Source organism: Geotrypetes seraphini, chromosome 1, assembly GCF_902459505.1.
Source record: "Geotrypetes seraphini chromosome 1, aGeoSer1.1, whole genome shotgun sequence".
Taxonomy (NCBI): domain Eukaryota; kingdom Metazoa; phylum Chordata; class Amphibia; order Gymnophiona; family Dermophiidae; genus Geotrypetes; species Geotrypetes seraphini.
The window spans coordinates 67,509,699-67,536,185 of record NC_047084.1 but is presented as its reverse complement, the minus strand read 5'-3'; the positions used below and the strand labels follow the sequence as shown (position 1 = coordinate 67,536,185).

The following is a 26,487-nucleotide window of genomic DNA, read 5'->3' as shown; positions in this document are numbered from 1 at the left end:
AAACAACCTGAACACTGCATCATTGATTTTTTAGTGAGAATAGTAAAAGGAAATTTTAAGACAATCCGGGAGTGCAAGACCTTTGAGATCAAAATAATAAAACATTTTGAAACCATAAGACAGGATTTAACAAAGACATTGATTTTCTCTCCCTTTACAAAACATAATTTTTATTACTCTGACACCTTCATATCACCCTTCCTTAACTCCCTGCTTCCCACCTTCTCCTCCCTCTTTCTGTAAGACTGTCATTTGAATACTTTGATATTTTACTTACATACTGATAGCTGTCTTCATTTGCTTATCTCTGATCTGAAGAAGGAATACCTTTGAAAGCTAATCTAGTTACCATATATACTTGAATATAAACCGAGGTAACCTCCCCCCTCAAAAAAGGAGGAAAAAAGGTTGACTTAAATATAAACCAGGGGAGGGGTTAATATTCAAGTGCAATGCCCTGCCAGTCTCTGCCTCCAGCCCTCCCCCCATTCTCTGCCCTACCAGGCTCTGCTTCTAGCCCCCCCCCCCCCATATCCCTGCCCTGCCAGGCTTTGTACCCAGCCCGCCTTCCCCCCTGCTAGGTTCTGCACCCTGTTTGTCCTCCCTCCCATTCCTGTCAGGCTCTGCATCCATCCGCCTCCCTCCCTGCTCTGCCAGTTTCTGTACCCAGACCCCTCCTTCCTGCCCTGCCAGGTTCTGTACCCTGTCCCCTCTCCCGATTCCTTTCAGGCCTCTACCGGGCCTACCATAAGTCCTGGTGGGCCAGGACAGGAGGGATCTCTCCCGTCTCCTGCCCCAGAGAACTTTAACAACTTTAACAATTTGATCTCCCTCTCACCCCCCTACCCCACCCTCCACACACACACACATACACACAGAAACATATCTGTTAAGTCCCTGATAGTCCAGAGGTGGGCCGGAACAGGAGGGATCCTTTCTGTCTCCTGCTCCAGCCGACTTTAAACAACTTTTATCTCACTCCCAGCCCCTCCATGTACCTGTTAAGTCTCTGGTGGTCCAGCGTTGAACCGTGGCAGGAGCAACCTTCCTTCGCTCCTGCCCATGCAGAGCCGCTAGCTAATTGGCTGCCGGGAGATAAAAGTTGTTTAAAGTCGGCCGGGCAGGAGACGGAAGGATCCCTCCTCTCTCGGCCCACCAGGTCTTACCACAGGCCTAGCAAAGGCCTGCAATGGGTTCAGAAAGGGGGCAGATCAGTGCTGACCCGAATATAAACCAAGATGCCTATTTTTTGGGCCAAAAAAATCTCAGTTTATATTCGATTATATACAGTACTCCAATAAAAATAAGGTATAACTTGGATTCTTTTTGTTTTGTTTTATTTCTACATATTATCTTTAAGAGTGGACTAACATGGTTGCCACACCATTTTATTCATCATGTAATTAAACTCTGGAATTTGTTGCCAATGAATATGGTGAAAGCAGTTAGCTTAGCAGGGTTTTAAAAGGTTTGGCTAATTTCCTAAAAGAAAGGTCCAAAGGCCTCAGTTCCTTGAGCACTGGTCAATTATGAATTTTTTTTTTAATGTTTGCCTCTTTCCTATTAAAAGAATCGGTTCCTTTCTTATCTCTTTTTACATTGTATAATTTTTAGATTGCTCACGGTTTTGCTCTGTTACTTACAATTAAAGGTAGTTTAGAAAGTCCTAAATAAATAAATTATTAAGAAGGACCTGGGGAATTCACTGCTTATTCCTAGTTTAAGCAGCATTAGATCTGTTTTACTCTTTTGGGATTTTGCCAGGTATTTATGACCTGGATTAGCCATTGTTGGAAATAGAATACAGTAAAACCTTGGATTGCAAGTAACTTGGTTTGCAAGTGTTTTGCAAGACAAGCAAAACATTTTATTACATTTTAACTTGATATACAAGCAAGGTCTTGCAATACAAGTACTTACAGTATACACACATCACAACTGAGCCGATGGTTCTTCTCTCTCTGACGCTGCGGGAGTGTAGTGACTGTTCTAAATGAACGAGGTCTTGCAATACAAGTACGTATAGTATTTTGTATTAACGTTTTTGGGTTGTGGAACGAATGTCTGAGTTTCCATTATTTCTTATGGGGAAATTCATTTTGATATACAACTGCTTTGGATTACAAGCATGCTTCTGGAACGAATTATGCTCGCAAACCAAGGTTTGACTGTACTAAAATTGATAGACCTTCAGTCTATCCCAGTGTTGCAACTTTTATGTTCTTATATATTTTCTTAAGCATGGTCTGTTCTTCAGTCCATTGTTAGATATTATAACGTTTGCATGTTGGGGGGAATGGATGTTTATAAAAAGCTAGAAGTGTTAACTGGTCTTTGGCTTGTACCTGATATGACTTCTAAGTTTATTTCTTCCATTTATATTTATAGAATATACTAGGTAGGTAGACTTGAAGAAAACTGGAAGTTATATTTGATTCTTTAAATATATGAAACTTTATCAATAGCATGTTGCATCCTTGGCTATGAAATGCACTGAAATAACTTTGGACCATATCTTTGTTACTTGTATGTTCTCTTTACAGGGAAAAAAGTATCAAAGCAGGAAGATCTGAAAGAAATGGGTGATATTTCCTCAGGGATGAGTAGCTCCATTATGCAGCTTTACCTTAAGCAGGTCCTTGAAGCTTTCTTCCACACTCAATCCAGTGTACGCCACTTTGCTCTAAATGTCATTGCACTGACATTAAACCAGGGCCTTATCCATCCAGTTCAGGTAGGTTTTTAATGTAATATCAACATGCATAATTTACCCTTTCAAACAGATGAAAGTACATAGTGGATTATAATATGGTATAACGAAATAATATAATAAAAACAAAGACATAATTACAATTCAAATTAAAGTAATATAAATAACCACAAATATAAAATACAAATGATCAATGTACAATATATGTCCATATCTTATCCCTCAGGTATTCAAACAAGTCTATAATGAGTGCAAAAATCATGGATACACTTAAGTTCAACTGTCATTGTATTTCAAATTCCATGTACTGATGTCAAAAAACATTGCATTTTTTTTACTTACCAAATAAAAATCTTGTGAGGAGGGTAGCCTAAAAATTATAAGCTGTCTGTCACCTAAGATTCCTAATATGAAAATAACAAACCACTTTTCATTAAAATATTTTGGCCTAACCCTATGGAAAGGCCTAAAAGGTAAACAGATGACCTGACATTTGATTCTAAGCTCAAGTGGAAGCCAATTTAGGGAACATAATAGTAGAGTCTGTTTTTTAGGCGGCTTTCCATTCTTGGTTAAACATTTGGTACTTTTAGAATGTCAAAATAGAAATAAATGTTATAATACAAGCTAAAATATGTAATGGAAACACTTGTATGAACAAAGAATATTCAGAGCTAAATCGCAACATGCAACACTTACATATTCTGTACATACACACACACGTACCCAAATTCATGTCAGTCTTCTTTTTACTATCTCTAGAGTTATAAATCTGTTTGTATATTAGCATACTTCACAGCCTTTAGTATACCATTCCTGGTCATCTTGTGATGTTATTAAAGGTGATGGCAGCCTATATCAACATCTCTCACAAGACACTTTTATTCTGATACTAATAATGTATGTTTCTTGTACAATCCTGCTCTATTCCTGGACAAGTGGGTTATGCTTCTATGGTCGCCAGACAGCTTGTAGAAAGCCTCATTCACATAATTACATTACAGATTTCTATTCCACCATTACCTTTCGGTTCAAAGCGGATTACAAAAAGAGTTATGGAAGAAGGGTTACAAAGTTAGATCAGATATCGTTTCCAAGAGAGGGATAAGAAGGATCAGGGGTTGGGGAGGGGATGGTAAGAAGGGGTATTCATGGTATTAAGCTTTATTAAGGGATTTCTTGAAGAGTATAGTTTTTATTTCCTTTCTGAACATCTTGTAGTCTGGGGTTGTTATCAATAGGTTGGAGATTTGGTTACCTATTTTTGCTGCTTGAGAAACTAGTAGGCTGTCGTATAGTTTTTTCCGTTTTACTTCTTTCAGTCCCTCTCCTCTTACCTCAGGACTGCCCTTAGAAATCCAGTTGCATTCCTACAAGTTAGACAGTAGGAGCTAGTCTTTTCTGCTCGTGTTTATTTTTCTTTAAACTCAGTCTTTTTGTTTGCAATTCACGCCTTTGTGCTTCAGAGGTTCCCTGCAAGGACAGCTCTGACTGCGGGAGATTGCAGACTTTGCGGAAAGTCTTTCCAGGGGGTTGACTGCCTGACAGTGCACCCTCTGGACAGTCTGCATTTTGGATCGGGGCTCAGGGACCGTTCCTTTGGGAATTTGTTCACCCCAGGTTCGTCCGCTAGTGGGTGTAACTCCATGGAGGTGTGCCTATGATTGGAGCCGATTGCATCCTTCCACCAGGTCATTCCATGGGGGTGTTCGGTTGTGGTGGAGGTCAAAAGGGCAGTCAGAAGACCAGCAGTCCAGTTTGCATGCTTGTTGAGGCAAGGAATCTCCGTGTAAGCTGTTTCAGCTTCCTTTCCTGCAGTATCCAGTACCTCATTGCAGAGTGATTAAAGGGCTGACAGCCTGTTTTGGCAATTTTGGGCTCTTCAAAAGTAGATTTTGGGAAGTTTGGGAGTTAGCCCTAGCCCCCCATCCCCCCCCAAATCACCATGTTCTGGGAATTCCTGTGCTTTTCCCAGGCTATTGGGAGGTTTTTTTCTGAAAATTACACTAGCAGCCATCTTAGATTTTCCCGATATCAATTTAAAGTTATTTTTTGCTTCTACAAGCTTAGTTTTTGCAAGAAAACTGCTCAGATGGACTCCCCAGGGCAGGATTCTTTGGATTCATGCCCTATTTGCGGTGGATGGCTGTCTGGTGAGCGACCATGTTCCACATGCTCTGCAGCATGGGAGGGAGCAAAATCTCATCGGCCCAAGTTTCCTTGACCCTTGAAGAGGGGATCCTTCCACTCTTTCCAGCCTTAGGAACCCTAAAAAGTCAAAAGCAGGCCCCGCGGACAGCGCCCTTACAGCCCTGGAGAAACGCAGCCGTGATTTGTCGTCCAAAGCTCACAAGTCCTCAAAAAATTCTAAGTAGTAGCCGCAGATGAGGTGTTTTCCACAGAATTTATTAACATGATGTGTCAAACTTATTCGGCAAGATAAAGGCACCTTCTGCATCTCCACTCCCGCTATGGGGATCCCCTCCTTTCCCAGGACACACGTATTAAGCCCAGTCTCCCCTAGGTATCCCAAGCTGTTGTGCCGGTGGATAACACTGATGACCTGAATGCCCTGACCATACCTTTACTCATGCAGGCTGGCACTGCTACTGTGGGAGATGTAACTCTTGTGGATCTCCAGGATCAGGATCCGAGTGGGTTCCCGTATCTGGGTGAGGATTCCATAATGCGGAGATTTTTCAACCACACGAACCTGGTTGATTTGATCTCTGAGTCCCTCCAGGAGTTGAAGCTGAAGGTTGGTCATTCTGCTTCTGCAGAATGCTCTCTTTTTTGAGTAACGAAAAACCGCCACCTCCCATCATCCAAACATAGTCAAGATGCTCACAGACACCTGGGAGGTGCATGAGGGTCCCTTGAAATGTGCCAGAGCCATGTCCAGGCTCTACGTGATGGCGGATGCCTTTAACCAGTGCTTTGCGTCCCTGAAAGTTGATTCCTTGATGGCACAGGTTACTAAGCACACTTCTCTCCCCAGAGATGGTAGGGTAGTGCTGAAGAATGCTCAGGGCCACAGAGTGGACTTAGCCCTCAAGCCGCCTATTTGACTCAGCAGATGCCAGGCTGAAGGTGGCGGTAGCTTCTTCTTTTGTGGCCAGAGCCTGTCATTCGAAGCTCTGCCATGATCCTGATACTATCATGATCCAGGATCTCACTTTTATCCCAGGACAAGCAGGCAGCATATTCTCACATGTGGGTGACGTCATCCACAGAGCCCAGACACGGACAGCTTTTCAGACAAACTTGATTGAAGATTTCAAGTTTGCTGGTGCTGCACGACGCATGTGTGTGCCTTCCCGCTCCACTAGAGGGTGCATCCCCTCCTAGTGGTCTTCAGTTTCTAGTTTTCCGTGGAGCCAGAAAGTCCCATTTCTTTTTTCTCCGTGTGATCGTGCCTTTCTAGCACCGTGGCTTCTTTGTTTTTCGGCCAGAGTCGCTGTGCGCCTCGTTGTTTTCTTGTCTACATGCATTTTGTTGTTTTTTGTTCGGTTCGGCAGCCGGGGGCTCCCGGTTTGCCGTGGCCGCCTGGCCTCGATCGGCCGCGGCCTGTTTTTTCTCTATGTCCCGGCCTTTGTCCGGGTTTAAAAAGTGCACCCAGTGTGGTCGGCTCTTGTCTATTACCGACCCTCATCGTTGGTGCATTTTGTGCCTGGGGGCTGATCATCCGACCGACTCTTGCCCCTGGTGTGCCACTTTTCAGTCGCACGCCCTGCGTCGTCGTCAGGCCCACATGGCAGATATTTTTGCGGAAGAGCAGGCCCTGTTTTCGGTCCTGGTCTCGGCCCCGACGTCAGCCCCCGGCCTCAACGTCAGCCTCGAAGACCTCAGCCCCGGCGAAGACTTCGACCTCGAAGGGCACCGTTTTGCCTTCAGGGTCTGCGCCAGCGAAGAAGTCAACCTCGGAGGCTCCGGCCGTCCATGGCGGTGGGGCGCTGACCCCGGCCTCATCAAGGCATTCTAAGCCCTCCAAGCGTGCTTCTGCCTCAAGGGAATACTCTTCCTCGAAGTCGCCCTCAGTGGAATGCACCACTGCCACTGACTTCCCTGCTATGGTGTCGGTGCCTGTTTTCCAGGATATGCTTCGGGCCATGATATCCTCGGAGCTCTCCTCGGCCTTGGCCCGCCTGGCCCCCGACCTCGACCTCACAGGCGGCAGACCAGCCTGAGCGTCGCGTCGAAGCCCCTGGGGACAAGGTGCATCGGTCTCGGCGTCTTTCTTCCTCGGACTCCTCACCTCGGGCCTCGGGGCGTGCTTCGACCCCGTCTCGCCGTTCGGCGAAGCGCCCCCAGGACTCTTCCCTGAGGCGGGGTCGGTCCCCGGGGGTTTGCACTGAGGGGCTCTCCGGGTTTCGGAGTTGTCCCTCTCCAACCCCCGGCTGTTCAAGTCGCCTTCCCGGTCTGGGGCTCCGGTCCGGGAGGCCCCGACCTCGAGGGGTTCTCCCGCTTTTTCCCGGGGCTTGTCTCCTCAGCGTCAGCGGGCCGCAGTGCCTCGAACCCCGGGATCTACGCCTCTGGGGTCCTCGAAGCGCCGCCTGTCCTCGACCCCGCCACGTTCCCTCAGCGGGGTGTCCTGGGGTTCGGGCCACGGGAATACTGATCAGCCGCCTCATTCTTGGGAGGCTTCTCCCTCCTTTTCGGCGGCGCCTCGATCTCGTTCGACCCCCCCCCCCAGGGGTCGGTCCAAGGGTCGCCCCTCCTCCTTCACGAGGTTCGTACAGGATATGGGGAGGGCGTTGGACCTTGATCTCCAGGCCGACTCCAAGTATACCAAGGAGTTTCTGGCGGAGATGGACCTGCTGTGTCCTCCGCGGGAGTCTCTGCAACTCCCGTTGAACCCGGTCTTGCGCCAAGCATTCTTCCAGAACTTAGAAACCTCCTATGCAGTTCCAGCTATTCCGTCCAAAATGGAATCTAAGTACCGGACTGTCCCCTGTCCGGGATTTAAGAAGGCTCAACTATCCCACCAGTCTCTGTTGGTAGAGTCTTCGCTTAAGAAGTCCCATCCCTCCAGGGTCTCTGCGGCTGTCCCGCCGGGACGGGAGGGGAGGACCATGGACAAATTTGGCAGGCATCTCTACCAAAATTCTATGATGACCAACAGGGTCTTGAACTATAATTTTACCTTTACATCGTACCTTAAGGTCTTCGTCAAGTTCCTGCCCGCCTTTCAGGGTGACTTGCCCGCCTCCCACCAGGCGGAGTTTGGGCAGTTGGTAGACACTCTTTCATAGCTTCGGTTGCATCTTTTCCATGCAACTTACGATGCTTTTGAGTTTTCCTCCCAGGTTTCCGCCTTTGCGGTGGCCATGCGCCGGTTGGCGTGGCTCCGCATCGTGGACATGGACCCCAACCTGCAGGACCGCTTGGCCAATCTGCCCTGTTTGGGGAATGAGCTCTTCAATGACTCAATCGAGGCGGCCACTAAGCGCCTCTCGGAGCATGAGCGTTCCTTTGCTGCTTTGGTGCAGCCTAAGCCGAAGTCCACTCCTTCTAAGGCCTATCGGCTACCGCCTAGGAGGTACCCGCAGAAGTCTACTCCTACTTTCTCGCGCCCGCCTCCTCGCCAACAGCAGAAGCAGCAGCAGCGGGCTGCTCCGAAGCCTCAGACCCCGGTGGTGTCTAACCCGACGCCGTCTTTTTGACGGGCTGAGCGGATGGGGGCTGGCCCCCTCCGCGATGGTTTCTGCCCCCCTTCCCATCGGAGGCCGTCTACGAGCCTTTTACCCACTCTGGGCTCGTATTACCTCGTACGCTTGGGTCCTGACAGTGGTCAAGGAGGAGTATTCCTTGAACTTTCGGGAGTTACCGCCGGACAGTCCTCCCGGCGTGTCTCTTTCCAATCGGACGCGGATCCCATTGCTCCTTCTGGAGGCCCGGGCGATTCTTCGCCTTCGTGCGGTGAAGGTGGTTCCCCCCTCCCAGAGGGGGCGTGGTTTTTATTCCAGGTACTTCCTGGTCCCCAAAAAGACTGGGGACCTCCGGCCGATTCTGGACCTCCGGAGGCTCAACAAATTCCTCGTTCGGGAGAAGTTCCGGATGCTCTCCCTTCCCGTTCTGTATCCCTTGCTCGACGAAGGGGACTGGTTGTGCTCCCTCGATCTGAAGGAAGACAGGCAATGTAGTTATATTGGGAGACTTCAATTTCCCAGGAATAGACTGGAAACTAGGAGCCTCCAACTGCGGCAAGGAGGCCAAGTTCCTGGAGGTGCTAGGGGATTGCTTCCTGGAGCAAATGGTAAAAGAGCCGACAAGAGGCGACGCCACCTTGGACTTGGTCCTAAATGGTCTCACCGGACCGATAACAGAAGTAGAAGTCATGGTTCCACTGGGAACGAGTGATCACAATGTAATCAACTTTAAACTTGACATCGGGAAAGGGAAACATGCCAAAACCTTAACCACCACCTTAAACTTTAAAAAGGGTAAATACGATTGCATGAGAGCCATGGTAACAAAACGACTCGAGAAGATGGTGGACAAACTTGAAACAGTAGACCAGGCATGGTGCCTATTGAAAAATACTATTGCAGAAGCACAAGATCTCTACATTCCGAGGATTTCCAAAGATCGGAGAACTAAAGGCAAAGGAGAACCAGCATGGCTTACCATACAGGTGAAGGAAGCCATAAAAGAAAAGAAGGACTCTTTCAAAAAATGGAAATGCACGAAGACAACCGAAGCCTGGAACAAACATAAAGATGAACAGAAGAAATGTCACAAGGCGGTGAGGGATGCAAAACAGGACTATGAGGAAAAAATAGCCCGGGAGGCCAAAAACTTCAAGCCCTTCTTTAGATACGTGAAAGGGAAAAAACCTGCAAAAGAGGCAGTGGGACCCCTGGACGACATGGGAAGAAAAGGGTACATCAAGGAAGATAAACAAATCGCAGACAAACTAAATTCCTTCTTTGCGTCTGTCTTTACGAAGGAGGACACCTCAACAATACCTGAAGTGGAGAAACTGTTTACAGGAGAAATAAAGGACAGCCTCACCACAGTTGAAGTGAACTTAGATCAGATATACTACCAGATCGACAAACTTAAAAGTGACAAATCCCCTGGACCGGATGAAATTCACCCGAGAGTCTTGAAGGAATTGAAGGTCGAAATCGGAGAGTTACTGCAAAAACTTGCAAACCTGTCAATCAGAACTGGTCAGATACCAGACGACTGGAGGAAAGCGAACGTCACGCCAATTTTCAAAAAAGGATCGAGAGGAGAACCGGGCAACTATAGACCTGTGAGTCTTACATCTGTCCCCGGCAAGATGATTGAATCACTGATCAAGGATAGCATAGTTCAGCACTTGGACACACATGACTTGATGAAACCCAGTCAACATGGATTCAGGAAAGGGAAATCGTGTTTGACGAATTTACTCCAATTCTTTGAGACCGTGAACGAGCAAATTGATAGTGGAAAGCCGGTGGACATAATATACTTGGACTTCCAGAAAGCATTTGACAAAGTTCCACACAAAAGACTTCTTAGGAAACTACAAAGCCATGGCATAGAGGGAGATATACAAAGATGGATAGGCAAATGGCTGGAAAACAGGAAGCAGAGAGTGGGCATAAATGGGAAGTTCTCCGACTGGGAGAAAGTGACTAGTGGTGTACCCCAAGGCTCGGTACTTGGGCCGATCCTTTTTAATATTTATATCAATGACCTGGAAAACGGAACATCCAGTGAGATCATCAAGTTTGCAGACGACACAAACTCTGCCGGGCAATCAGATCGCAGGAGGACAATGAGGAACTCCAGAGCGATTTGTGTCGGTTAGAAAAATGGGCGGAGAAATGGCAGATGAAGTTCAACGTGGAGAAATGCAAGGTAATGCATTTAGGCAGTAAAAATAAGGAAAAAAAATAAAAAATAAGAAATAAGGAATACGAGTACAGAATGTCAGGTGCAACTCTGGGAAAAAGTGAACAAGAAAGGGATCTGGGTGTACTGATAGATAGGACCCTGAAGCCGTCGGCACAATGCGCGGCAGCGGCAAATAAGGCAAATAGAATGTTGGGCATGATAAAGAAAGGAATCTCGAGTAGATCGGAGAAAGTTATAATGCCGCTTTATAGGGCAATGGTCAGACCCCACTTGGAATACTGCGTCCAACATTGGTCTCCCTACTTAAAGAAGGATATAAAACTGCTGGAGAGGGTGCAGAGACGAGCAACTAAACTAGTGAAGGGTATGGAGAAACTGGAATATGAGGATCGACTTAAAACACTGGGATTGTTCTCCCTTGAGAAAAGGAGACTGCGTGGGGATATGATCGAAACCTTCAAAATACTGAAAGGAATCGACAAAATAGAGCAGAAAAAACTATTTACATTGTCCAATTTGACACGGACAAGAGGACATGAAAGGAAGCTAAGGGGGGGCAAGTTCAGGACTAATATCAGGAAGTTCTGCTTCACACAGAGAGTGGTTGACATCTGGAATACTCTCCCAGGGGAGATTATTGCGGAATCGACAGTCCTAGGCTTCAAAAGCAAACTAGATGCATATCTCCTTGAGAGAGGCATATAAAGATATGGTTGGCTATAAAATAAGCCAGGTGTATACCTAGCAGGGCCTCCGCGTGTGCGGATCGCCGGACTTGATGGACCGAAGGTCTGATCCGGAGATGGCGCTTCTTATGTTCTTATGTTCTTAAGCTTACACTCATGTTCCGGTGCATCCATCTTGTCGCCGGTTCCTTCGTTTTCAGGTGGAAGATCTGCATCTCCAATACAGGGTCCTCCCATTCGGGCTTGCTTCATCCCCACGGGTCTTCATGAAGTGTCTCGTGGTGGTGATGGCGACTCTACAGTCCCGAGGCCTTCAGGTCTTCCCCTACCTCGACGACTGGCTGATCAAAGCCCCGTCGAGGAAGGAGGTTATCTCAGTGACCCGAAAGACTATTACATTCCTTCAGAGTCTGGGGTTTGAGGTAAACTTCACAAAGTCACAGCTATGCCCCTCTCAATCCCTACAGTTCATCGGGGCTGTGCTGGACATGGTTCGCCTCCGATCATTCCTGCCTCCTCTTCGGCAGGCCATGATAGTGCGGCTGAGCAAGCAGGTTTCCCTGCGGGCTACGGTTTCGGCCAAGCAGATGATAGTCCTCTTGGGTCACATGGGCTCCACCGTGCATGTCACACCGTTCGCACGCCTCCATCTAAGGGTCCCTCAGTGGACTCTGGCCTATCAGTGGCGACAGGATCGGGTACCTGCTTCTCATCACATTGCGGTGACCCCTTCCTTCCACTCGCTCCGTTGGTGGACCAACTCTTCCAATCTTTCTCGCTCCTCCGCATCACCGTATCCTGACAACCGACTCCTCGGCGTATGCTTGGGGTCTGCGTACGCAGGGCCTTTGGTCGAGTGCGGACCGGCGTTGCCACATCAACATGTAGGAGCTTCGGGCCATTTACAATGCGGTGATGGCCTTTTGCCATTTACTTCAAGATCAGGTAGTCCTGGTACGCACGGACAACCAGGTGGCGATGTATTACGTCAACAAACAGGGAGGTACGGGTTCCCTGTCCCTCTGCAAGGAGGCTCTGTGCCTTTGGAATTGGGCATTGCGCCATAATGTCTTTATTCGTGTGGTTTACATCCAGGCGAGCGAAACTGCCTAGCGGACAAATTGAGCCACCTCCTGCAGCCGCACGAATGGTCTCTTCACTCCCAGACTCTGCGTCAGGTGTTCCTTCAGTGGGGGACTGCGCAGATAGATCTATTCACTTCTCCCCTCAATCATTAGCTGCCTCTTTTCTGCTCCAGGGTGTTTTCCCAGGACCGTCTCGAGGCCGATGCGTTCCTTTTGGATTGGACGGGCAGGTTCCTGTATGCGTTTCCTCCCTTCCCGTTGATTCTGAGGACGCTTCTCCATCTCAAATCGGCCCGCACCTCCGTGATTCTGATAGCTCCTCGGCAGCCCTGGTTTTCCCTGCTCCTTCAACTCAGTGTCAGGGATCCTTTGCTTCTGCCTGTGTTTCCTTCTCTGCTGTCTCAGAGTCGGGGTTCGCTGTTGCATCCCAATCTGCAGTCTCTTCATCTGACGGCTTGGTTCCTTTCCATCTGACTTCTTCCTTTGAGTTATCCCAGTCGGTGAGGGATGTTCTGGAAGCTTCTCGGAAAGCTTCTACTAGGCAGTGTTATGCCCGGAAGTGGACTAGATTCGCCACGTGGTGTGCTTCGAATCAGGTGGAACCTTTGTCTTTGTCTTCGGTTTTGGATTATTTGCTTCATTTGTCTCGGTCTGGCCTCAAGACCAACTCGGTTCGTGTACATCTTAGTGCGATTGCCGCCTTCCATCAGCAGCTTGATGGGAAGTCGCTGTCTGTCCACCCCTTGGTTTCTCGTTTCATGTGGGGGCTCTTGAATGTCCATCCTCCTCTCAAGCCTCCCCCGATGGATTGGGATCTCAATGTAGTCCTCGCTCAGTTGATGAAACCTCCTTTTGAGCCCTTGGACAAAGCTCATCTGAAGTTCCTTACTTGGAAGGTGATCTTCCTGCTTGCACTCACGTCTGCTCGCAGAGTGAGTGAGCTGCAGGCTTTGATCTCGGACCCACCTTTTACTGTTTTTCACCAAGACAAGGTGGTCCTGCACACTCATCCCAAGTTCTTGCCTAAGGTGGTGTCAGATTTTCACCTTAACAGTCTATCGTTCTTCCGGTGTTTTTTCCGAAGCCCCACTCTCATCCTGGGGAGGTTGCGTTTCAGACTCTTGACTGTAAGAGGGCGTTGGCATTCTATCTCCAACGCACCCAGTCTCATCGGAAGGTTCCTCAGTTGTTCTTGTCTTTTGATCCTAATCGGTTGGGACGTCCTGTTTCCAAGCGCACCTTGTCCAACTGGTTGGCTGCTTGTATTTCCTTCTGCCCAACCCGACCATGTGCCTCAGGCCACGCCCCCAGGTGGGACCTAAGGCTCCAGGGCCTATTCTGATTGGCCCACGCGCCTTAGGCCCCACCAGTAGGCGGAGCTTTAGGATGGATGGGCCAATCCGGCCTCATTCCTTCGTTGGCTGCCTGCCGGACAGGTGGGTTTGGCTCCCGTCTGTCCGGCCAACTACCAAAGGTACGGGGAAGGGGGTGGGGGGGTTGTGGGGGTCGCCAGGGGGATCGCGGGTCGGCTGGGGGGGCGGTCGGAGGTTCTTGGGGGGGCGGTCGTTGGGGGGGAGAGGGGTTTGCGTCGAAGGCAGGAGGGCATGGGATCCCTCCTGCCCGTAATGTAGTGCGGGGTGGGGTTAGGGGGTCGCCGTGGCCAGGAGGATTTGGGCTCCCTCCTGGCCCGATATTGTCGGGGAGTCGGCGGTCCTTCGGGGTGGGGGTGCGAGTGGTCCTGCCGGGGGGGGGAGCAGGGCAGGGCGGGCGAAAGGAGAGTCGGGACAGCGCACGGAGAGTCGGGGCAGTGCACGGAAAGTCAGGGCAGGTGACCGGAGAGTCGGGACAGCGCACGGAGAGGCGGGGCAGTGCACCGAAAGTCAGGGCGGGTGAACGGTGAGTCGGGGCAACCAGAGGAGAGTCGGGGAGGGCGAAAGGAGAGTCGGGGTGGCCAGAGGAGAGTCGGGCAGCATGCGCGGTATACCCATGAGCGCTGTATACAAAAGTTTCCGTACATACAAGTGTGGTTTCTGCGCGCTATACCCGTGTGCGCGTTTTACACGGGTGCGCGTTATATCCGCGAAAATACGGTAACTGTGTTTTTGATCTCAAGGGTGGATTATATGGCGGATGATCACCAGGGGACACCAGGAGTGCCTCTCTAAGCATGGATGCACAGCTTCTCTTCCGATGGTCGGAAAACCATCTTGTGGCATATTCAGCTGCGCACATGGCCAGAGTGGACAACATCCAGGTGGATTATCTCAGTCATAGAAACATAGAAACATAGAAATAGACGGCAGATAAGGGCCACGGCCCATCAAGTCTGCCCACTCCAGTGATCCTCGCTATCTATCTTTGCGGATAGATCCCACATGTCTATCCCATCTGGCCTTAAAATCCGCCACACTGGTGGCCTCAATAACCCGAAGTGGAAGACTATTCCAGCGATCAACCACCCTTTCAGTGAAGAAGAACTTCCTAGTGTCACTGTGCAGTTTCCCGCCCCTGATTTTCCACGAATGCCCCCCTGTTGCCGCGGGACCCTTGAAGAAGAAGATGTCTTCTTCCACCTTGATGCGGCCCGTGAGATATTTGAATGTCTCGATCATATCTCCCCTCTCTCGACGCTCCTCGAGTGAGTAGAGCTGCAAATTCCCCAACCGCTCCTCGTACGGGAGCTCCCTGAGTCCCGAGACCATCCTGGTGGCCATCCTCTGGACCGACTCCAGTCTCAGCACATCCTTGCGGTAATGCAGCCTCCAGAATTGCACACAGTACTCCAGGTGCGGTCTCACCATGGATCTATATAGTGGCATAATGACTTCAGGTTTACGGCTGATGAAACTCCTGCGTATGCAACCTATGATTTGCCTTGCTTTGGATGAAGCTTGCTCCACTTGGTTTGCCGACTTCATGTCTTCCCTGACAATCACTCCCAAGTCTCTTTCTGCTACAGTTCTTGTCAGGATCTCGCCATTTAGGGTGTAGATCTTGCATGGATTCTGGCTTCCCAGGTGCATGACTTTGCATTTTTTGGCATTGAAACTGAGTTGCCAGGACCTAGACCAGTGCTCCAGCAGAAGTAAGTCATGCACCATATCGTCTGTCATTGCTTTTTTGTCTGTTGTGCTTTTGCTCACTACATTGCACAGTTTGGCATCATCGGCAAACAATGTTATTTTACCTCGAAGCCCTTCTGTCAGGTCTCTTATATAGATGTTGAACAAGATCGGGCCCAGGACGGAGCCCTGTGGCACTCCACTTATCACCTCCGACATCTCGGAGGGAGTGCCATTCACCATCACCCTCTGAAGCCTACCTCCAAGCCAGTTCCCAACCCATTTGGTTAAAGTGTCGCCCAAACCTAAAGAACTCATCTTGTTCAGCAACCTGCGGTGTGGCACGCTATCAAATGCTTTGCTGAAATCCAGATAGACGATGTCCAGGGACTCACCAACATCCAGCTTCCTCGTCACCCAGTCAAAGAAGCCGATCAGGTTGGATTGGCACGATCTCCCCTTAGTAAATCCATGTTGGCGGGGATCCCGCAGATTCTCCTCGTCCATGATCCTATCCATTTGGTGTTTGATTAGGGTTTCCATTAGTTTGCTCACTATTGAAGTGAGACTCACTGGTCTGTAGTTTGCCATATCCACCCTGGAGCCTTTCTTGTGTAGTGGAATGACGTTAGCCGTCTTCCAGTCCATCGGGACGTTACCTGTACTAAGGGAGAGATTAAAGAGCGCGGATAGTGGTTCCGCCAAGACATCTCCCAACTCCCTGAGTACCCTAGGGTGTAGGTTGTCAGGCCCCATTGCCTTGTTGACCTTGATTTTTGACAGCTCGCAGTAGACGCTGCTGGGTGTAAATTTGAAATTACTAAACGGGTCTACTGATTTAATCCTTGTATGTGGTTGAGGGCCGATTCCCGGCACCTCGCGGGTGAAGACTGAACAGAAGTATTCATTTAACAGTTGGGCCTTTTCCGAGTCCGTCTCCACATGGTCTCCGTCTGGTTTTCTGAGTCGTACTATCCCACCCGAGTTCTTTTTCCTGTCACTAATATACCTGAAGAAGGATTTATCTCCCTTCTGGATATTCTTTGCTAGAGACTCCTCCATGCGGAATTTGGCCTCTCTAACTGCCGCTTTGACGGCTCTTGATTTGGTCAGATAATCTACTCTGGAGTCCTGTGTCCCTGATTGTTTGTAAGAGATGAATGCTTTTTTCTTCTCTTTGATGAGGTTTGAGATCTCCATAGAGAACCACTGTGGCTTGTTGTTCCTACTCCGTTTGCTTACTGATTTAACATAGCGGTTTGTTGCTTCCTGTATGGTGGTTTTCAAAGTTGACCACATTTCTTCCACGCTGTCGGTATCTGCTTGGGTTTGTAGCGCCTGGTGAACGAAGTCTCCCATGTCCTGGAAGTTTGTGTCCTTGAACTTGAGAACCTTGGTCAATGTGGTAGATTTCGTGAAACCTTTCCTGAGATTGAACCATATCATATTGTGGTCACTGGAGGCCAAAGTTTCACCCACCGAGACCTCTGTGATACTTTCTCCGTTGGTAAGTACCAGGTCCAAAATTGCCTGATCCCTTGTTGGCTCAAATACCAGTTGCCTGAGTCCTGCTCCATTCAAAGAGTTTAATAACTTCCTGCTGCTGCCGGAAGCAGAGGAAAGCGTGACCCAATCCACATCGGGCATGTTGAAGTCACCTACCAATACTGTGTCCCCCCGCAAGGTGATATTCTCTATATCTCCGATTAATTCCAAATCTAGGTCTTCTTGATGTTTTGGGGGTCTGTATACCACGCCAAGATATAGGCATTTGTCCTTCCCTCTGGCCAAATTTACCCAAAGGGATTCCCCAGTGTACTGTACATCTGTGATTCTGGTGACCTTAATGTCATCTTTAGTATATAATGCTACCCCACCTCCCATTTTACCCTCCCTGTCCCGACGAAGCAAGTTGTAACCTGGTATGACCATGTCCCACCCGTGGGAGTCTGTGAGCCAGGTCTCAGATATCGCCACCACATCCAGGTCGGCATTCCTCATTTCTGTCTCCAAATCTAGGATCTTGTTTCCCAGACTGTGGGCGTTGACGTACATAGCCCTCCATGTTGTGTGCTTGTTGTATCTCAGTGGGGACAATCCCTCTATATCAACTAGACCACCATTAGTATTTTTCGCTTGTCTCTTACACTCCCTAGACCCAGAGCTACAGCGTGTACCTATCCTGGACTCCCCATAACTGCAGTGCGCTCCTATCAGAGACTTGGTAATGTGTGTACCCTGTGGGGGTATTCCCGTTTGGGCTACTTGAGCTCCTTTAGTGCAATTTGCAGTGTGTGCACTCTCGCTGGTCCCAGAATTACAGTGTGTACTCCCTCTAGACCTAGAATTGCTACGTGTACTCCCCTTAGACCCAGAATTGTAATGTGACCCAATGCAGTGTTTACTTAGTTCAGTTCCAAAATAATATTGGTAGCCCGTACCCTCCCCCAACTCACCTAGTTTAAAGCCCGTACCCTCCCCCAACTTACCTAGTTTAAAGCCCTGTGTAGTAGGCGGGCTAGACGGTGTCCAAGGACGTTCTTCCCCCTCTTGGTCAGGTGTAACCCGTCTGGTCCAAGCAGTCCTTGCAGTGCCTCTCCGTGGTGCAGGAACCCAAAGTTCATCTCCTTGCACCATTCCTGCAGCCAGTCGTTCACCCTCCGGACACGATCCTCCCTGGCACTGCCCTTGCCCCTCACTGGGAGGATCGAGGAGAAGACCACCTGCGCATCCATCCTCCTCAGCTTCTCTCCTAGGGCTCTGAAGTCTTCGGGTATGCTTTCTAGGGTGCCCCTGGCAGTGTCGTTGGTTCCGACATGGATGAGAATCATAGGGAAGTGATCTTGGGGCATGATGAGTCTGCCAAGGCTAGCAGTTACATCCCGGATCTTGGCCCCCGGCAAGCAGCAGACCTCTCTTGATTGCAGATCTGGTCTACAAATCGGTCCCTCGGTGCCCCTTAGCAGTGAATCCCCGATGACCACAACTCTGCGCTTCCTAGGGGTGGGCCGACCTGTGGACTCTGGATCCGGAACCGTCTGTTCAACCACTTCTTGTACCTCGTTGTCAGGACCTTCCTGTAGCAGCTGGTATCTGTTCTTAAGGGGGATATGTGGTGTCGATGTAGAGCTGCCCTGTATGTGAGAGAGAGAAACAGAATTAGGTTTTCTGCGTTTACCTGTGGATGAAGTCACCAGCTGCCAGGTATCGGCGTCACCAGTGACTTCCTGAATTCCGACGGTAGGATTCAAGTCTGAAGTTCTGGAAGCTCTGGGTGTCTCAAGGATGGTCTTGTCAGGCTCTCGTTCGGCGATCTGAGACAGTTCCTGGATTATTCCGTCAATGAAGGTCTCGTCATCACGGATGCTCCTTAAGCGTTGGATCTCTTCTCTCAGACTCCTCAGCTCTATCATAAGGCTTTCATCTGGTTGATCAATTGGTTCTGTCTGAGTGGAGGCTGAAGACATCTTTGAGGGGATGGCCTCAGTCTGTACAGAGACCTCTGCCCTCTGTCCAGGCTCCCCCTCAGTCTGTACGAAGACCGTAGCCATCCCCTGGGCACTCTCGGCGACTGAGCTGCCTGTCTTGACTGAAGTCTTGCTGCCTCTAGTTCTGCCTGCCATATATAAAGGTTTTTGTATTATTAATTATTTATTTATTTATTTATTTATGTTAATTTAATTTTTTTTTTTTTTTTATAGATATGTCAGAATGTGTTGAGGTTGGAGGGATAAGTTAGGATAGAGTGGTTGGTGTGGTCCACCTGTTAAGTGTGCTTGTTAGTTAGGTAGGAGTAGAGAGTTGAAATTTGAAAGACCTGGAAGAGGGAAAGATTGAAGAAAGACTGACGTTGATTGGTAAATTGGCTAGTTGTAGGATTTTAGAGACCAGCTGAAATTGATAGCCCTTCCTTGATGCCCTTCTTGAGGCCCTTCGCAAAGGCGCTCTCGCTAAGGCGACTCTGGACTCTGGACCCTGGGGAGTGGTTCCTATCCCAGAGGGCATTTGACTGCATAGTAGAGCGCTGGGGTCACCCCCACGTTCTACTTCATGACATCGGTGGTCAACAAGAAGGCATATTGGTTCTTCAGCCTCCATCACAAAGCTATCAGCAAAGGTTTGGACACGCTGGTGCAATCTTGGCCACTGGAGGGTCTTCTTTACGCCTTTCCTTCGTATCCCATTATCGGCTGTTTGCCAAGATGAATTAAAAAATTAGCTCTCAGGGGTTGGTTGATTCTTATAGCACCCGATTGGCCAAGACGTTCATGGTACGCTGACCTAGTTCATCTGCAAGTGGATTAGGGACTCAAACTTCCTTGTCAGACCACATCAGCCCTTTCTACAGGAAACTTCACTGGCTACCGTTCGAAGCAAGGATCATCTTCAAATTCGCTTGCCTCTGCTTCAAAACCCTAACTGGCTCAGCCCCGATATATCTGTCACGCCACTTCACCTTCCCAGGTTCTAACCGTACACGTAATGCACACCTGTTTGCCTACCCCTCCCCAAAAGGATGCATCCACAAAAGATTCTTCGACAGGACCCTCTCCTTCCAGGCTGGCAAATGGAATGACTGCCTGTCCACTCTCATCTCTCTTGCCCCTACTTATCAATCGTTCAGGAAATCGCTCAAAACATACCTCTTTGACAAATTCCTCTAACCCCCGCTCCTCCCCTACCGAACTAATTATCCCTTGCCTATCTCCCCTTCCCTTCCCCTCCCCCCATGCAACAGTTACTAAATCTTTTTTGTAATTATCACTGGTTTTTTACCATATAATTGCTAACTAACTCTCTACACCTACATTGTATAAATCGCCCTGAACTGTCTTCTTGATATGCTGTAACCTCGATGTTAACTTCGCTGTAACCTTGATGTAACTTCACTGTTAATGTACAGTCTCTTATCCTGTAAACCGCTCTGAACTGTTTTGTGGTATTGCGGTATACAAAAATAAAGTTATTATTATTATTATTATTATTATTATCCTAGTCTTCTCTCACAGGACCCAATTACGCTTCAGGATCCAGATTGCTTTGGTTTTATGGCCTGGCTATTGAGCACACAGCTTTAATCCGCAGGGGCTATTCTTTGGCCATTATTGCCACTTGTCAACTGTGGCAGCCTATGCAAAAGATTTGAGATGTTATCAAGCGTGATGCGTCCAGAAAAACAGATCCATCTGTACCATTGGTACCTCTGATACTGGAGTTCCTTCAGGATGGACTAGTGAAGGGACTGGCTGTAGCTTCTCTTAGGGTCCCGATTGCTAGTCACTTCTGTCCCAAGCCTCTGGAGAGGTTCCTTGGCCGCTCATCCAGACATCCCAGTTTTTGAGGGGTATGCTGAGGCTTCGGCCCCCACTGCAGCTACCCTGTCCAACTTGGAATCTCAACCTGGTTCTCCAGTATCTGTTATTTGAGAGAACTTCTTCAGGTTCTAAAATCAATGCCTCCTCTTTCAAAGGATGTTATTAACAAGATCAAATCATTTGTCATGCCTTATGAGCCCTTGGAGCAACCATCCTTAATGGATCTCACTGTCAAGACAGTCTTCAGCGATCTCTTTGGAGGAGATCTGCAAGTCTGGTGCCTGGTCTTCACCAGGTTTTACAGGATCGATGTGGCAGCCAAGCAGGATGCTGCTTTTGGTTCCTCTGTTTTGACAGCAGACTCATCAGTCCCACCCTGACTCTACGGGACTGCTCTGTTGTGTCCCACTTGTCCAGGAATAGAGTAGGATTGTACAAGAACAAAAGATTAGGTACTTATCTTTGCTAATCTTCTTTCTTGTAAATCCACCCTCTGCTACTGGAACCTGCCCTAGGAATTACTGATTCGCCAATTGTCTGCCTTAACAAGTATAGGTAAGCTGGACATCTGGTTTCCTGACCAGCGTTTCTCAGAGTACCATATGACATGTTTAACACTTTGCCAAGGAGGTCTTTTGTTCTAGCGCCCCCTTCCATCAGTGCAGGCTGTGTCTCCTTATACCGTGTTTCCCCAAAAATAAGATAGTGTCTTATATTAATTTTGGGCCCAAAAAGCGCACTAGGTCTTATTTTCAGGGTATACACATGATCATCTCTCCCTTCCTCTCCTTCACACCAATTCTTCCTCTTTCCTTTCTCTCCCCACATGTGCAGCATCTTTCCTCCCCTCCCCCTGTGCAGCAGAAGTTTTCCCAGCTTCTGTCCTTCCCTCCCTCCCATCCCTCATGCAGCATAACCCTTGCTCAGCTTCTATCCTTCCCTCCCTCCCATCCCTTGTGCAGCAGAACCCTTGAGCACCCCCTACTGCGCAACCGAACCTTTGATGACCCTCCATTCTTCCCTCCCCGCCAACCGCGAGCGAGCCCTACCTTCATCCAATGCAACGTCGGGCCGGCAGCATTCTAAACAGGCTGCTTCAGCCTTGTCCGTTGGGGATTTCACTCTGCCGCGTTACTGATGACGTCATCAGTAATGCAACAGATTTAATTCTCTGATGGAGAAGGCCGAAGCAGCCTGTTTAGAGCGCTGCCGGCCCGACGCTGCATTGGATGAAGGTAGGGCTCACTTGCGGTCGGCGGGGAGGGAAGGATGGAGGGTTAGCAGGGATTCAGTTGCACAGTGGGGGCAGCAGGGGGTGTTGAAGAGTTGCTGGTGAATCCCGGGACTAGGGCTTATTTTTGGGGTTTGGCTTATATTAAGACCTACCCCGAAAATGATGCTAGGGCTTATTTTCGGGAAAGGTCTTATTTTGGAAGAAACACGGTAGCATGGTTTTGTTCAGGTTTATAATTTTCTTGTTATGAACAGAACAGACATTTGTCGGGGAGTGTCCCTGTACCCCTTCCTTTTGTCTCTGTCCTCTATAGGTGTCACTGTCTGCTTTTGCAAAAACTGGATTCTTGAGGGCAGTCCTAAGGTAAGAGGAGAGGGATTGAAAACATTATGTAAATGACGCTTCCTAAAAGCTGTCTGGCAACCATTGATGCATAACCCATTTGTCCAGAAATAGTGCAGTTTAGCAAAGGTAAGAACTTAATCGTTGGTTATAAAATATTTTAACTCATAAATAGATGCATACATATGTTTGCAAATGTATATTACTTTCCACATTATATAATGCCCACAACACCCTTAGCAAACATACACATGTATATTTTAGACATGACAACTTACTTTATGTGAAGTTGACTATCAGTTAATTTTTATTTATTTATTTTTTTATGTTGTGTTTTTTTTCTTTAGTGCGTGCCATATTTAATTGCAATGGGAACGGACCCAGAACCCTCTATGCGGAACAAAGCTGATCAGCAGCTGGTGGAAATAGATAAAAAATACACTGGATTCATTCATGTATGTGCTACTTTAAATTGCATGTCTTTGGTTAAACAGAATCCTGTCATTGCTGTTTCAGTAGGCTGACTTATTAATACATAATTTTTAGAGACACTAGTGTTTAAGTATTAAATATATCAAAAGGGTAGTTATGTTTAATTCTTTTCAAGAAAAAGTACATTATATCTTGACACATGGTTGATGTCATCCAATGTAGTTCAAGATGGTGAGAGGCATTCAAGAGATTTCTAGAGTGGTAAAACATGCAAGGCTCCCCATGTCTGTGCCTCCACAGCTTTTTAAGATGGGATCCAGAGAGCATATTGCCGCATGATTTGATTTTTCCTATCTGAGCTAAACCTTTCATATTTTTCACAGTACTGCCATTTCTTTTCTGCTGCCTTTCATTCTTAGAAATCCCTAATTAGGACTTTTCAATTATGTTTTAACTTTTCTTTATGTTTAAGTGCGGCTTCAGTTTGCATTAGTACATTGAGTAACATCAGTCAGTTTCAGTTCATTTGACTTCAGTATAAACATTTTTTGACTCATATCCCAAAAGCTTCAGCACTTCAAGCAGTGGAATAGTATCAGACCCAGGTTATCCCTGGTGGTTCTACCTGTTAAAAGATGACACCCAAGGTCTTCATGACCTTCAATATTACAAATAAAATCTCTTTGTTTTGTTAGTCTAGATGAGGTATATTGAGACCGTAGAGCTACAATGGACATTGCAGATGCATCAGCATCTAGAATGCATTGATAATCCCTCAAAGACCATTGGCTCAAACATCATCAAAATTCCACCCAAACACTCTGAAGGATTCTACTACTGTGGTACCAGCTTTAGAGATACCGATATTGAACAAAAGCAACGTGACATCAGTCTGTGTCAAAGCATGATGATCGAAGAAGGGAGTTCTTGAGAGTCACCATTCCACCTTCCAAGTACCTACAGAAAAATACTCACCCATTCTAGCCCATATCTGGGATCTGGCAAGCGACCCAGGAGGATGTCTCATCTGCAGCTCATCCATTCTTGTCATTAGCAATCCTCAAGAAGGAGTGGTATATGAGGCTCCAAGAGATACTGAATTACCTCTTTCTAGGTTCCCTACACAGATTACATCAACACTAATAGAGATAGAAATTCAGTGTATCTTGGAGGCTGTGGTGATCTCTGGAGGCATGGAATCGAAAAGCTTCATCATCAGTACCAGAAGCCCTAATGTTAACATATTGAGCTTATTTGGGGAGGAAAATCCACCAAAGTGCCAGCGTGCATTGAGATATAGATTCCAAAAAAAACAAATATTTGGATTTGGATTTCAGAGTTTCATTTCTTGTCTTTTCTAAATTCCAGCTTGAGGGGCATTTCAGCCAGTTATACTTGTTATTTTCATTGACAATCTAAACTGTACTTGAGGAAACGTATGATGATATGCCAAGATCACAATCAGTGGATTAAGCAGTGGCTTCCTTGGTTCTCAGTTTGCTTCTCTAACCACTGAGCTACCCCACTTCATAGAGGTTTCTGCTAACTATGCATGTATTCAGACATCTCCCAACAGCCTATTTTTCTGCCAGTCTAAAAGCTCTAAGGTCTTGTGTACAAATCCAAAGACTTCTCTGAACAAGAGTACTCTGCTGATCTCCTCTAGGATCCCTCTTCTCAACAGGAAAGGAGAAAATATCTACCAGAGCCCAAAATAGAATATTAGACATCCTCCAGTTCCTAAGAATAGGCAACTAAGCTTGACAATCAGGTGTGGCTGCTTTATCCAGCCTATCAAAGGAGAAGGTGAAGTTGCTACCTGTTAAAGGAGTCTATGTAGAATGCAGAATAATGCAGACACAGCATCCCACCCTCAGTTCCCTTCATGATGAAACATATTCCATACTGGACCTATCAGGGAAGGTACTCTCCTTTATGCTGATTGAGGGACCATGATGCAGAAGCAGGAGTACTACCCTTTGCCCAGTAGTGCCATTCAGAAAGATCTGGGGGTTTTGAGCATCAACCTCTGTTCCAGAAAACATTTGACATGTCACCAAAGGAATTATCTGCATTATCCCATTATGTACAGAGAATCCCTATTATAGGTGAGCAACTTTGCTGTATCTGTCTCCATCCCCTGAACTCTGTCAGATGATGTCAGCAGTGGTGGTGGGAACTTAATATCCTGATGTCCTTGGAGAGTACCTGTTACATGTAACAAATTTTGCTTTCTCCTCCTCCTAGCTGGAAAGTTGTTTGTGTGGCAGGAACAATAAATTGCATTCACTGCTTAATCATCAGTGTTAGTTACTTACCTATGCAATTTTTCTGCACTAGCCTTATTTTATTACCATATATACTCAAATATAAACTGAGGTAACCTTTTTGTCCCCCCTCAAAAAAAGGGGGGGAAAAGGATGACTCGAATATAAACCAACCTCTCCTGGAGCCTACCTTAAGTCTGGTGGTTCAATGGTGAGCCAGAACAGGAGCAATCCCTCCATATCCTGTCCTTTCCTGCTTTGCACCACCCATCCCTCTCTCCTAACCTATTGCATGCCTCTCCCTGGGCCTACCTTAAGCCCTAGTGGTCCAGCAGTGAGCTGAGACAGGAGCAATCCCTCCCATTTCCTGTCTTGGCTGGCTCTGCACCACCCCGCCCTCCTCCCCCACCCAACCCATTGCAGGTTTGCCTTAAGCCTTGGTGGTCCAGCGATGATCTGGGGCAGAAGCAATCCTCCAATGCTCTCACCTCATGCAGTCTCGCTAATGAAAATAGCTGCCCGAGTTCCCATGGAAGTCTTGAGAGGTTGCCACAAAGAACTCATGTTTGTTTATAGTGTTTCTCTGCCTTCATTGTTTATGTGATCTTGAAACCAGATGTGTCTCAGATGGTAATGTTGTTACTTGTTAAAACATCTGTCTGCTTCCCAGCATAGATTATTAGCTCACCATTTAATCACCAGGTGAATGTTATAAAATGAAATAGAAAAAGATGTTCCTATGAGGAACAGGTTGCAATATTCTAAACAGAATATTCTAAACAGTGATGATTAGTGTAGAGAAAATTTTTGATAGTATGTTCAGAGAGGAAGAAACAGGTTTTATAGAGAAAGGAATCCCGGATTTTAGCAGTGTGTTGGATGTGCATAAAGTGAGAAGAGTCAAAGATGGCAGAAATGTAAGTGGAACCAAAAGGATGATATTCACAGCGATAGTAAAAGGAGAAGTTTTTTTTAAGGCCATATTAAATTTAAGCTAGCTGTGAAACATTCTGGTAGCACTAGATTCCTGATGAAATTTCTGATTTAGAGAAGTAGATCTGGGAATCAGCAGCAAAAAGATGATACTGAAATCCATGGGAAGAAATCAGTGCACCAAGGGTACAAGAGTATAGAGAGCGAAGAGAAGCCCCAAGACAGAGCCTACAGATACACCAGTTGATAGGGAGATAGCAGTGGGAAAGGGTCTAGCACAACATACACTAAAAGTGCAATGAGACAGATAATAAAGCCAATGCAAAACAAAATCCTAAAGTCCAAGTGAAAACAGAGTTATCAAGGAGTAAAGGGCATTATCAAAAGCCACTGGAAGGCCAAGAAAAAGGAGAATCAAGTAAAGGAACTTGGATTTGGCCAGGAGCAGGTCGGTGGAGACTTTACCAATAGCAATATAGAGGGAAAAGGCCAAATCAGAGTAGATCAAGAATGGCTTGAAATCGAAGAATATCGGAACAGTGGAGGTAAACAGCAAATTCATGGATTTTG

The 26,487-nt window shown here is 47.4% G+C and overlaps 1 protein-coding gene across 1 annotated transcript in view; it reads left to right on the top strand.

Annotated features, from left to right (window-relative positions):
• NIPBL (NIPBL cohesin loading factor) overlaps positions 1-26,487 on the top strand; it is a 1,354,860-nt gene that overhangs the window by 1,292,043 nt on the left and 36,330 nt on the right. Inside the window, 2 exon segments of the mRNA XM_033932779.1 lie at positions 2,544-2,734; positions 22,633-22,740. Coding sequence (XP_033788670.1) covers positions 2,544-2,734; positions 22,633-22,740 — 299 coding nt within the window.